This window comes from Carassius gibelio, chromosome B15 (assembly GCF_023724105.1).
Source record: "Carassius gibelio isolate Cgi1373 ecotype wild population from Czech Republic chromosome B15, carGib1.2-hapl.c, whole genome shotgun sequence".
Classification (NCBI taxonomy): Eukaryota; Metazoa; Chordata; class Actinopteri; order Cypriniformes; family Cyprinidae; genus Carassius; species Carassius gibelio.
In genome coordinates this window covers 5,612,437-5,625,546 of record NC_068410.1, presented here as the reverse complement: position 1 = coordinate 5,625,546, position 13,110 = coordinate 5,612,437, and the positions used below count along the sequence as shown (strand labels likewise).

General features: G+C 40.0%; 1 protein-coding gene across 3 annotated transcripts in view; it reads left to right on the top strand.

Annotated features, from left to right (window-relative positions):
* Positions 1–13,110, top strand: part of LOC127972426 (roundabout homolog 2) — a 369,417-nt gene that overhangs the window by 189,064 nt on the left and 167,243 nt on the right. Inside the window, exon 1 of one of the 3 annotated variants that reach the window (XM_052575903.1) lies at positions 2,430–3,163. The exons of the other annotated variants lie outside the window; for them this stretch is intronic. Coding sequence (XP_052431863.1) covers positions 3,106–3,163 — 58 coding nt within the window. The 5' untranslated portion in view covers positions 2,430–3,105. Of the gene's footprint in view, positions 1–2,429; positions 3,164–13,110 lie in introns of those variants that run through there. 3 annotated transcript variants of the gene reach the window in all.

Here is a 13,110-nt window from a genome sequence, read left to right as displayed (position 1 = left end):
GGAATAATACATTCCCATTCATCGGGAGGCTCACACGCATGGATTAAACTATCAAAAAGATTGTTGGATCCGGCTTGTTGACAGCACTCATCGCAAACTAAATGTTGCAGCAGCCTTACAAGCTCCAACATGTCGCCTCACAAACAAACAGAAGAGCTGGAAAATGCTTTTGCAAGTCAAAGCTATCATTAAGTACCTACTGAGAGCCCTCTTTTTAAAGGAAGCACTGTGATAACACTGCAAAGGTGTGTGTGTGTGTGTATGAAATGCAGCAGGAGTTTGGAAAAATGAGCGAGAGCAGTTGAAAGAAGGGGATGAGAGAAGAACAGATATTTGTTTTTAAGTGTCTGTTTTTGAATGATTTCCACAGAAGGGCTTTTATTTTGCTTTGATGTCAGAAATCAGTTTGAAAGCGGGGGATTCCAGCATCCCGCTCGTGCAGGGAATCAAGCCCCAGTGTTGCCTGCACAAGTCCAACCACTCTTCTGAGGAGTCAGGCCTTGTTTGATGAATTTACAGGTCTGCTTTTATCGGCCCTAGTGCCTCAGGACTGACTGCTATTGATTCAAGGTTTCACGCCGAATTCAAAGCATCTTTTATTCTAGATATGCTTGAATTCAATTAAACTAAACACGTTTTAACTAGAACCGGACTAAGGAAAAAAGTGTGAAATGTGTCCTTTATCTGTAAAATTCAATTACATAATGAATTAATAAAAAAGGTAATTATGACTGTACGTCACAATGGTGATTTTTTTTTTTTTTTTTGTAACTGCCAATCAAATTGCAATAAAGGTGTGTGTGTGTGTGTATGTATATATACATACATGCATTTATAAAATATATTTTTACATTTTAGATGTTATATAAATGTATTTCATATATAAACAACATATTTTACTAAATATATATACATGCATGTGTTTTTATATATATATATATATATATATATATATATATATATATATATATATATATATATATATATATATATATGATAAATAAACACAGCACACACTGTGTTTATGTAAACAAAAACCTTTATTTTGGATGTGATTAATCATAATTAATCATTTGACAGCACACAAACATACATATTATGTATATTTATTCTATACATTTCTAAGCATGCTGGTGTTAAAGTTGTATTTTAGAAAATTTAGCATGATGAGTAATGTAACTGGAAATATCAGAGTTAATTTTCATAAGAGTGAAAGGTTCTCAAATGATTATAAATGGGAATGTGGTGAGGATATTGTATAGGTAAACTGAAAAACCCATTTGGATCTGAATATTGGATTTTATTGATTGTTTATTTGTTTATTGGTGCATCCTTTGGCTTGCTTGTTTGAAAAATATATTTTTAAGATTAACATTCTTATAAATTGGTTCTTGGGTTTCTCTGGCATCTGATATTTGGAACTATGAAAGCTCAGAGGTCTTTGTTTGATTCGGATCTGTGTTTCACTATACCATTAGGGGGCGCTATAGACTCGTCCACACAAAGCAGGCGGATTAAAGCAGCGAGGCGGCATCCAGTGCGTCCACGCTCGGATGGAGCTGCAAACACAAGCCCCTGCTCGTGCGCGGTTGAGCTGCGGCACAGTTCACAGCATTTATTCACCCTGCCTGACACTGGCTCTCAAATTAAAAAAAAAAAAGAAGAAGAGGAGGAAAACCTGCATTTATTTGTTTGTATTGGCCGTAAAAATTACATTTAACGTCAGTGTGTAAGTTAATTCCTTCTCAGGAAATGAGATTTGTGTGTTTGACCTCCTCAGTATTGTCCACCTTATGCAGGACAGCCCATCAAATTTTAATGAAACCAATTATACAGTCTTAGAGCTGAGACTAGAAGATAATGTATCAGTGAACGATGGTCTTCCGCTCTGCAGAATCTATCTATCCATCTATCTATCTATCTGAAAGTATAGTTTCAAAATTCTAATTTAATATATTTCCAATTTTATTATATTGACTGTATATATCTTGTATAACTGTTTTATAATTGTTGTTTTGTAATCTAAAAAAATCTAAATTACAATTATAATACAAATCATATAATACATATTTTATAGGCAATTTCCCAGATTTAGCAGTTATTTAAAAGGAATAAATTAAAATTAAAATTGTAAATATAAATAACAATAATAATAATAATAATAATAATTGTATCAGTTTATTTTAATTTTGTTAAATATTTTGTATAATTGATATATATATATCATTGGTGGTCCTAAACTGTCTTTTCGTTTGGTGTGGTGCCGATCGTATGGCGCTCTGGGTCAACTTTGTGGATAACACCAAAGCTGTGAGCCAAGATCGGCGAGAAGCTTTGAGCGCTCCCCAGCCACCTCTGCCCACAACATCCTCCTCCTCCTCCTCCTTTCCTCCCGCTCTCCTCCCCCTCGCTGTTTCTTCCTCTAGCGTGAGCGTCAGTCTTGGCTCGGCCCGGGAGCTGTGCGCACAGGGGTGTCAGTTATGGAGCTGTAGGAGCGCTGCAGAGCTCTCGCCCTTTCCAAGACTGATCACATTCACTCTAGTGTAGACTCACAGAGAGCGATCGCACGGGGCCAGCGCCACCCCGACCGATTTACGCTGGATTTAACGGCGCGCCACGGAACTTTGGAGCGGCTTTCTGGACGCGGAGTTAAAAGTGTAATGAAACGAGAAGACATATTTACAATTTAAACACCGGAGAGGGTCGTGGAAGCGATCTGTAAGGTGCTTCAGAAGCGGTTGAAGGAAACTGAGCGCGCAACGTTTCCACGCGCGTTTGGACAGATCCGCATCTGTCTTAACGCGTGCTTTCTGCTGTTTCTGACTCGCTTCTGCAGTTTTGTAGTCCCGTTAGGACAGAAATCAAAAGCTGGTATAAGGCATGGTATAACCCACGGGCTGACAGACACTAGTTCAGTCCTCACTGGTGCGCGTGGCTCTCATTCCTCATCCAGAAAGACACCATGAGCCCAGCGAATACTCATCTGACATATCAGCTGGATCTGAGCAGCTACTGAGAGTTCCTACATACTCCAAAAACTAAAAGAGGAGAAACTTGTCCGGTGTTTGAGATCTGAGGTGTGGGGTGGATGTGGACTATGACAGAATGAGTCCTCTAACACACCTTTTACTCTGTGGATTACTATGCTTTAACCAAGTGGATGGTGAGTTACTTTTTATCCTCGTTTCTAATAGAACGCTTTAGCTAAGGAGAAAATATGTTTTGAGTTTTCTGAGACTTTGCGGTTCGCGTATCACCCTACTAAATGGGTAATTAACCCTATATTCACCCTTACAAAGTTTTCCTTCATTATTATTATCATCTTATTTCATTTCTATTAGTTTCACAACAAAAATATTTTCATTGTACGGTAGGAGCGACACTTTTTCAGGCATCACATGGCAAAGTAAATTTAATTTTAGTCCGAGTAAAAATGTTATGTTTGTTGCTGTGCATAATGTGTGTGAAGAATTATTTGTACTTGGATTGGGGGAAATACTTGTTTGGTATGATTTATCATCAAATGTTTTAAACTTATGCTGTAGTCCATGTTTGTAACTCCAGCGTTAAAGCAGTGTGGTTAGGTACCAGCTTGTGCTTTCCACAGCAGGTGCCACAGTCGCGGTAGTCTCAGAATGTGGGGTGACACCTGCTGTGAAAAGCACCAGTGGATGCGCAAGGCGTGGCGCAAAGATTGCACATATGATCCCCAAATGAGAAACATAGGATTTAAGAATGACAAACTGATACTTTGAGATTAAAATAAGATTGAAATTTGTTTTTGAAATGAAATGGATATAATGTACAAACATGATCCAGAATGAGATTTCATCTGTCCAAGAGTAAGGAACAATCAACTGAACCAATTACACTAGACACAATAGTCTGCACTGAATTCTAAAGAGCTTTCAATATGGTTATTAACTTCTGAACTGGTGCTATTAGTTGCATCTTCTGATATCTCTGTGTTTGGTTTCATTTTAACATCTTGCTTAGTCCGTTCTGCTTTTTAAAATATTACATAATGATTATTATTCCAGTAAAACTCACAGAGGCTTATATCTGATTTATGTAATATTTGAAACAGCATGTTTATTTCCCAACATCTGTTCATATCTTTTTTCTGCATTCCCTAAGCTGCCTAAACTGCTCCGTTTTGTTGTATAGATCATGATCATAATGGAGTTTGAAAGCCAATCGCTTGTCTATTTGGTGGTATATACTGTATATCATAACTATACCAGTAATGGGCAATGAGCTTTTTAATTATTCGCTAATGAAGATATTGTTAATGGTGTGAAACAAATGACTTGATGTAGTCAGATTGGTGTGTCCAACCATTAAGTCTGTATCTTAAGAGAATACAGTTAATATATCTAAGTGTATGGTGTGTTTAGATGAGGCAAACTGCACTTGGAGTTGGCGTCGGTTGTATTTGGGGTCTTTTCATGATGTGAACAGTTCATATTTGTCTTTGAGTCAGTCACACGCTTTACATTAGCTGTGTCAAGAGCGCCTTTGTCCAAAATCCCAGTTTCGCACTTAACAGTGTTTGCTTGGGTTTTTGTTTGAACTCTTTAAAGGGAATAAGGCCGGTAGATGTTACAGTGACTGATGAGGGGCTGAGTCAGGCTACAGCTTCTGCCATTGTCCATCCAGCTTCTGCACTTGTCTTGTTGTTTGTCTCCTGTTTTTGTCCCTGTATCTACCATGGAGCCTGCTAGTCTAGCCCAATTCAGCTCAGAAACTCCATGTCCTTCCCCATTTTTGTTGCGCCCCAGCTGCCGGTTGCTAGGCATTGGTTGAAGGCATGGCCCTTAGTTTTTGGAGGGTAAGAGGGGTGAAGGTCTTTCTAGAAGGGCCCATGAATCACCCCGGCGAACGGTTTGCTCCAGAACCCTCCTCTCTCCCTGTCCGACTGGTCTGTGAGAGGTAATCCGGCCGTTCTGGTGGAAGGAGGAGCTGGGATTGAGGATCTGCCCTCTCCAAGCAGACAAAAAAGGCTGTGGAGATGCATTCAGAAAAGGCTGTGTGTGTAACAAAGCTGTCCTGGGCTTGAATGACCGTAGACATTTAGTTCTGTTCAGGGCCACGGTGATTAATGCTGCTCTGGGAGGGAGGGGTATGAATGGAGACTTGGTAGAGAAGAGTTTTTGGGGTTCATAGTTGTTGTTCTTCTTGTTTTGATGTTGCTTTGACGCAGCTAGTCTGCAAGACTGAGACATTTTATTCCAGTTTTGAAGATCTTTAGCGATTGTGCTAGTCCGATTTGACTTCTTTTTTTTTCTAGTATGGGTGAAAAAATGCATAGACTTAAATTGATGAAGGGGCTTGAATCATAGAGTCTTAGGTCGACTCTTTTCTCTTGTTTCTTCAGAAAATGCAAAAACCTAGTAGATGTTATAAGATACAGTATAGCATAAATGCTTACTCCTTGGTTGCAGTATTTTGTCCTTGAAGCTTTAGGTTCAATGCTTTTGCCCCTACGTTCCCACGTCCCAGTTTTCTGCTATTATCCAGGGTCTGATCCCATGGTTAACTTTGCTACTTTTAGTAGTGTGTTCATAAACAAGAGCAGAGAGCAAGACAATGCCCCACTCCCAAGCTCCCCTGGTGGAGGTGAGGAGATGTGCACCTGTCATCGGTCCCTTGTGGGTCTGCTCTAAAGATGCGCGGTGTATCTGCCTGCACACTGAAGCTTCAGTTCTGCAGTGTCAGGAGAAACTAAAACCAAGACTAGAGTATAGACCTGAGTCATGATTGAAAGAGGCAAGGAGAAATGTATAACTGTAGGTAATACATCGGCAACAAAATGTCAGTGTGGTACTCATGAACACGAGAGAAACCTTTGATTGCTTAGAGGTTGCTCCTTTTTTTTCTCTTATGTGTTACTGACATATCTAGATTACCTCCTAATCATTTTAGGAGAAACAACAGAGACAAGCTTGATAGTTCACAGAGTTGTTGCTTCTCCTAAAATTCCTTGGGAAATGTACCTGAATTTAGATCGTTTGGTTTCAGAAAAATAATTTCATTAAAAAAAAAAGGTTTCAGATCATATTGAGACTTCTGATTGCAACTTTGACATTACTGATATTTGATTTGAAAGTCTGGCAGGGATGCATGTAAGATCATTTGTGTCGTTATGGATGTTAAATCATTTGGAAGTTTCAGTTTTTTTATATTCATAGTGTGTTTGATGGTACCAATTATATGAACAGACTTGACATAACTGAATGTGATCTGTAATTAAACTTGCAGTTGCGAGGTGGGTCTGATTTGGGGTCTTTAAACCCAGCTTTCATGATGTCTCATTTGTAAATGGAATTGTTCTGCACTAGTTGGCTAGACTGTGATGCATCGCTGTCATAATTGTGCCTCATTTTCGAAGAGAGGCCTGTGGTAATGACGCGTACGCGGCTCAAAACCACAAAGCAACCACACTGGAGTCAGGGAGTGTTTGTGCATGTGAAGATGTGTGACTGTTTCTCAGTTTAGCACGCAGATTAAAACAAGGATGGGCTCTCGGAGAAAGAATGTGATGTAGCTGGAGCAAGAGAGGAGATGATAGGCGAGCAAAGAGAGAGCGGAGGGTGTAGGGAATCTATAATGAGGGTTAAAGTCGGGGGTCAGCATGTGGGCACTTTGCTGACATTGTTGTAAGAGCATTGAGTATCTAAGCATGGGAGGCTGGATAGTATTACACAACTGCTGCTATACTTAGAGTATCACTTAAACATCCTATCCTAAACCCGCCTCTTCCTCCTCTGAGAATCAGCCAAATCCATCTTATAATTGATAATTACTTTATTTGCAAGCAACAAATGCTACATCATTCCAAACTCAACCTAAGGAAGTGCGACGGCACAGGAACAAGACATATTTCTCTCCTTCATAGATTTTGTTGACAGTTATTTTGTTGATTTGCATCACCGATGGCTGTAAATGTGAGAATGGATGAATGACATTTAAAGGTGGCTGTTGAATCGGGAATGCAATGCAGTGGAGTAGCTGTATTTTAGCGGTTTCTCTCAAGGGAAATGTCACAAGCAGCACAAAGTGAGGAGATTATATACATTAGAGTTGGAAAAGAGCTTCAGGGGGATGAGACCAAAACGTTTTCATCTGCTTGGCTCGCTCTCAGTCAAGCATGCCTATGACATTTTCTAGAAAGACGATGCAGTGGCGTGAGACTTGGAGTGAGGTCTCTGTTCTTTTGTTAGACATTTCATTTGTTTTTGGGATTAGAAAATGACGCAGTGTGGCCTGATTTCTGTGTCTAAGGTTTAGTTAAACTCTTAGACCTTCAAGCAAACCGTGTGGTTCTAATACAACACAAGAATTTACAATTGCTTTCCGGTTGCTGTCAGGTGTTTTCCCCAGTTAGAATCTTAGCTTTGATCCTGTATCATATTTTAAATTTATGCATTTAGCAGACGCTTTTATCCAAAGCGACTTACAGTTCATTCAGGCTATCAATTTTTACCTATCATGTGTTCCCGGGGAATCGAATCCCCTTGATAACGCAATGCTCTACCACTTGAGTTACAGGAACACTATTTGACACGGTCATTTCAGTTTGAAGCTTTTATAACTAGTGACGATGTGCAGAAATGTCCTGAAGACTCTACTGATCTAATATTTTTCACCATACTTGCTGACAAGATCAAATATACATAAAAAAACAAATAAAAAAACCTTCCTAAGCTAGGTTGATGGTCTAGACTGTTTCCCAGCCTGGCAAAGCTGGCAGGCCACTTGGTCTCCTAATCTGATCTGTTGAAGTCTGTCCAAATTATCAAAAATACTAAAGAAATCTTGATTTGTTGAGCCAATTCATTTGGTCTTTAATGTGAATAAACAAAAGCGAATGAACCAAGTGTCAGATTTTCCCTCTGTGAAGCACTGGGTATGCACTTTCCCTAGTTTCCTAGACCCAGACTGGCAGTCCAAAAAGGAAACTGCAGTGCGATAAGTATTAGAGACAATTTCTCTGGCTAGAGATCGTTCTTTGGAGATAACGGCCTGGCCTTTATCTTTCTCTCTCTTTGACAGTCAACAGACTCGACCGAACACAGTTTGTACAATCCACTGACTTCTTCAGTCCACAAAGTCATGTTTGAGAAAGTGTCATTTGCTCTTTCATCTGTTGGCTTCACCTTGCCCTCGTTTACTTGTCTCTTGGCAGCACTTAGATAAGAAAGGATCTGTGTCAAGGCTGAATGACTGAACACAACATAACACAAACAGATAAGAGGAACCCACACACACACAGAGAGAGAGTGGTAAAGCCCAGATAAAGAATTTAAATGAAATTCAGCTAACGCTGTTTTTTCAGAATAATCAAATCCCAGAGCTGTTTTTTTTACCCTTTGGTCTGGAACTCGCTCCAGCCTGTGCCTGATGCGTATGAGACAATGCAGAGAAGACAGTGAGATTAAAAGCAGCTCTGTCGGTCATGAAAATGGATGAGGCTCAGCCGCAGTGGAGCAACTGAAGACAGAGAGACTGCCCGGCACTCCAAAGCGCATCCGTCATGTGCGTCAGGGCAGTAATGCAGAGAGAAGCAGTGCAGGGCAGTGTATAAAACCTTCCACGCTGCCACCTTCACTCTCATGCATCACGGCTGCGCTTCAGACCGCCCGCTGTGGGCCCAAGACCAGGCCTTTTGATTATCACAGAGAAAGTTTTACTGAGGAGATTTTATAACTTTGCTGAATAAGGAAGTTTATGTTATGAGTTTGAGGCAAGTTTAGTTTCAGTCAGGAATGGAAAAGGCTTTGTAGGTTGACATTTAGGGTTGTTGTACAACACTTGTGAAGTTAAGCACATTTAACAGTCTAAATTATAGGTTTAGATTTAGGATTGTATATTTAAATTCAGTGGTTTATCTGTCCAGTTCACGATTAAAAGCCGAGGCTTACTGAGGTTTAGAAACTGGCTTGATTGGATATATTATCAAAAGTCGTAATTGTAGATGTCCATTTCAGTTACTTGTAAATACACTGTTACTTGGGGTCAGACACAGTTTCTTGTGGCTATTCAGTTTTGAAAACATCATTGCAGTGTTATTAGTGGCAAAGTTTTCCAAGTAATGATATCAGTAACTCGTGTTTTCTGTCAGCAAACAACTCTTGGTTTCCTGGGCAAAGTACATGTGAGGTTCAGGCATGACATTTGTTGGTTACCTGAGTCTGTTGATGACCTTTCATGTACATAGCTGAGGTGAATTTGATAAGGCATCGCATCTGTCATGAATACGACATGGCTAACAACACACAGAGTCATCAGCTGAATCTATGTGGAAAATGGCGAGAATTCCCAAAGTACTTCCATTTATAAAATGCAATACTGCTCTTTAAAACATCAACTTTGTACTTTTTATACTTTTGTAGATATACTATACTCACTTTGTAAGCCTATTTACTCTTGGTTTCAGCATATAGGTTCTTGTCTTACCATAAATATAAAGTTCTTATCATGTAGAGCAGACCCCTACAGACCTTTAACTGACTTAAGCTTAAAATCTCTTCTCTTTACTCTCTGCAGAGATGTTCAGATTAAGCCTTTTATGAAATGAGACTAATAAATCTCACTGGACCTGCTTTGGCTTACTAAAAGAGACTTGGGCTGATCCCAGGGCTCAAGCTTTTCATTAACTTGCCTTCCAGGCTCACTGTATCTTTCAGTATACCTGCAGTCTATACCTCAGTTCAGCTGGGACCAGCGGGCAAAGACTGCAGCCGAGTCAGTGACATGCCCATGTGTTTAACATCGGCCGCCCACATCTTCCACAGTAAAACTGCCTTCTCTCAACTCTAGTGACTAATGTGGCCACCTTTCTTTAGTTCTCTTCAAACGCATACAGGGTTTATTTATTTTTCGCTTTGTTGACTTTGGACCATGAACTGTGAGGTATACTAAAGACATTACTGTATGTCAGGAGACAATCATACCGTTTTTTATGTAACTCCACAAAGCCGTCTTTGCTCTTTAGAGCCGTTCAAAGATCAGCCGTCACCAGGATGCAAAGAATGAGTGAGGAATGCCGCAGAACACCTGTGTGTGTGCGTGTTCATTAGGGTGTGGGTGCGTATGCACACACACACACACACACAAAGCCCTACATAGCTCTGATGTTAGCACACACATGCGGTTATAAAAGACCAGGCACCACAATATTTTCACAAAGTCAAACAAACTCACACCTGCGGGAGCTCATTTCAAAGCGTCCACGCTGACCTGACCCACATTATTTTACAAGACAATCCTAGCATGTTAAATAGATATTGAATAAATATGTACAAAAAGCGCATGATAACAAGGGCTTTCAACCAATGCGGAAAGCAAAGCAAAAAATATTGTTTGGCTATTAGTAGAGAATCATCTGCACACATATCATTTCTTTAGCTGTTATTTACTATGGCTGGTTGATGAGTTGCGGCTTTGTTCAGTTCTCTAAACAGAAGTATTAAACTACAGCTCATCCTGGACGATGGTGAAATGCAATGATAGCTCAAATTGTGTGATTTATTGACAAAAGGTGTGTGCTATTTATTTTATTTATTACTTTTTTTTTTCTGAATTGCACCACATCTAATAAATGTGCAAACAGTAGGCCTAACATCCCTGAAAACATCACACCCGGTCCATCATAAAGGCCAGGCCTTAGATTCCTTGCATCGATTCATCAGCCTGAGAGAAAACAAGAGTTGATGTGAATGCAGAAGAAAGAAGCGAGTGAAAGGATAAAAAGGAGTTTCTGGAGTTTGCTGCCCCCTCCTCTGAACGTGGAATTCTGTCTTCCATGCCTTTCCTTTACTCTCTCAAGGCCCTGACAGGTCATTTCCTGATGGAAAAGAGCGATAGAGGGACGACTGCTGATAGAAAGTGGCAGACGGAGATGGAGGGAAAGTGAACTCCTATCCTGTGAGGAGAACTTAGAGGTGTGAGGAAAGATTTGGGAACGAAGCAGACATCTTGACAGGAAGTAGAAGCGACTGAAATATAAATATGTACAAAGCCATTATCTCTGATTATTAAATTCTCATTCCTTTAGTTGGGTCTATTTATATCTCACCGCAGGAGCGGACTCAGGAAGCGTACACTGATACAAAGTCAATAACTCACTGCAGGGGAAGAGTGTGTGTAAAAGAGAGCGAGATATATAGGAAGGCAATATCTGGAAACATTCCCTTTTTTTTGAAGAGGAATATAGGCTTCCTGGAATAATCAGGCTCTCTTGTTGTTGCTCTCCACGTGTATGTCTGTGCAGATGGAGACCGGTCAGATACCGCACTGCTCAGGTATACTGCGGGTTTGTTTGTGTATATGTTATGCAATTCCATCTGAGATAAGTTTTCAAGACTTAAAACTTGAAGTTATTGTGCATCCAGGGCTCTGTAAGACTCTGGATGATAGGCTTTATATGTGTGTATGGTGACAGATGGCGACATGATGAATCTTCAAGGACGTTCCTGTCTGTGCGAGGTTGTGCCGTCGGTGTATTCAGAGCTATATCTGAAAGCATCTAGTAATATCATCCCTGTTTCCCCACAGACATTTTTATATTTTCCACTGATGACATGATGAACGAGTCGCTGTCAGACTAGCCTGAGTGAAGATATTCATCTCGAAGAGAGAACTTCCAGAGCCTGGAATTGAAGTATAACCAGTATCAGGGTTAAAGGGCTTCCATAAAACTCAAAGCCTGCCGGCATTTCAGTTTTTCATGTTTGTTTGTGTGTTTGCTAAGTTTTCCGAGCAAATTCACTTTGTTTCTGACTGAGACTGAGAACAGGGATGTGGTTTGAAACAGTGTTGATATAGCAAACAGGATGCAAAACTGCAGATCTTAAAATAAATTAGGGTTCAAATAAATTAATGCAATTATTTTTATAAAGAAATGACAAGTTTGTAAAAACATGCCATGTTTGAATTATTATTATTATTTTTTAAATGCTTAAAAAGTCTTAGACAGACAGACCGACCGATCGATCGATCGATAGATGGATAGATATTTAGTCACTGCCATTTTGACCCCATTCTTTCAGTCTCAACTTTATTTTCTGCTACTCAAAATATAATAAATAAAAAACAAGGAAGGTATTTTCTCATATGTATGCTCAGTGAACCATAAATGATTGTCTATATGACGTTCCTTCAAGCGCATACTAATTTAATTATCGTTAATCCGCATCAAAATCATGAGATAACCATTCGTCTAATGGTGACCTCTTTCCTTGCCTTTTATTTACTGCCAATGGAACAGTGTAATTAGAACACCATTGGGACGTTGCCTGTGGTAACCTCTGATCACAGCTCCACACACACACACAATAAGGGATGCATCTTCTGGGGGCTTCCTGGCCTTGCTTTAGTGGGTGGTAGAAGCTCTGGCTATTGATTTGAATGGTGGGCTGATGAATCTCAGGGGAACCCGTAAAAAATAGTTAGGAAGAAGATCATCAAAGCTCTCCAGCCTTCTGCTTTGCACATGAATAAATGCGTGGCAGAGCTAATAGAAGAATGATGGAGGTGGCATACGTGGTCATATGAGCCCAGAAGAATATTTTATTGCTCTGAGGTTTTATTGCTCTTTCATGGTTCTCAGTTATGTTTCTGTGAAGTATCAGATGTTTCTCCTAAAAACCCTTGGGGGAAAATGTAAATGTAGGGAAGCTTATATAATTTGGGAACTGATCTGAGCAGAGTTTGAGATCTTTTCTGAAACTCTTGAGTAGATTTGTGTGTGATTTCCTGGATCTCAGGAGAGTTGTGATTTAGTCTCCATTTGTTCTCATTGGTGTCTTAGAAATTCATTTTGAGATTTAAGAGGTCCTGTTTGTGGGTGAGGAGATGCTATGACTCCTATAGTAAGGAGATGAAGAGCACTTTATGGAAATGTGCTGTGGATGGCTCAGCAGCAGGATATTTCTGTCCTCCTCCATCCATTAAGGGTTGGCACAATATGTACAAGGATGAAATTAGTCCTCTCGCCATGCAGGAGACAAGAGGGAGGTTCTGCAAGTGAGCTATTGTTCTCAACCAGCCTGTAAACAATGACTAACATGACAGTTCACCCCCTCTAGGCTTTCTCATCCATAGAAA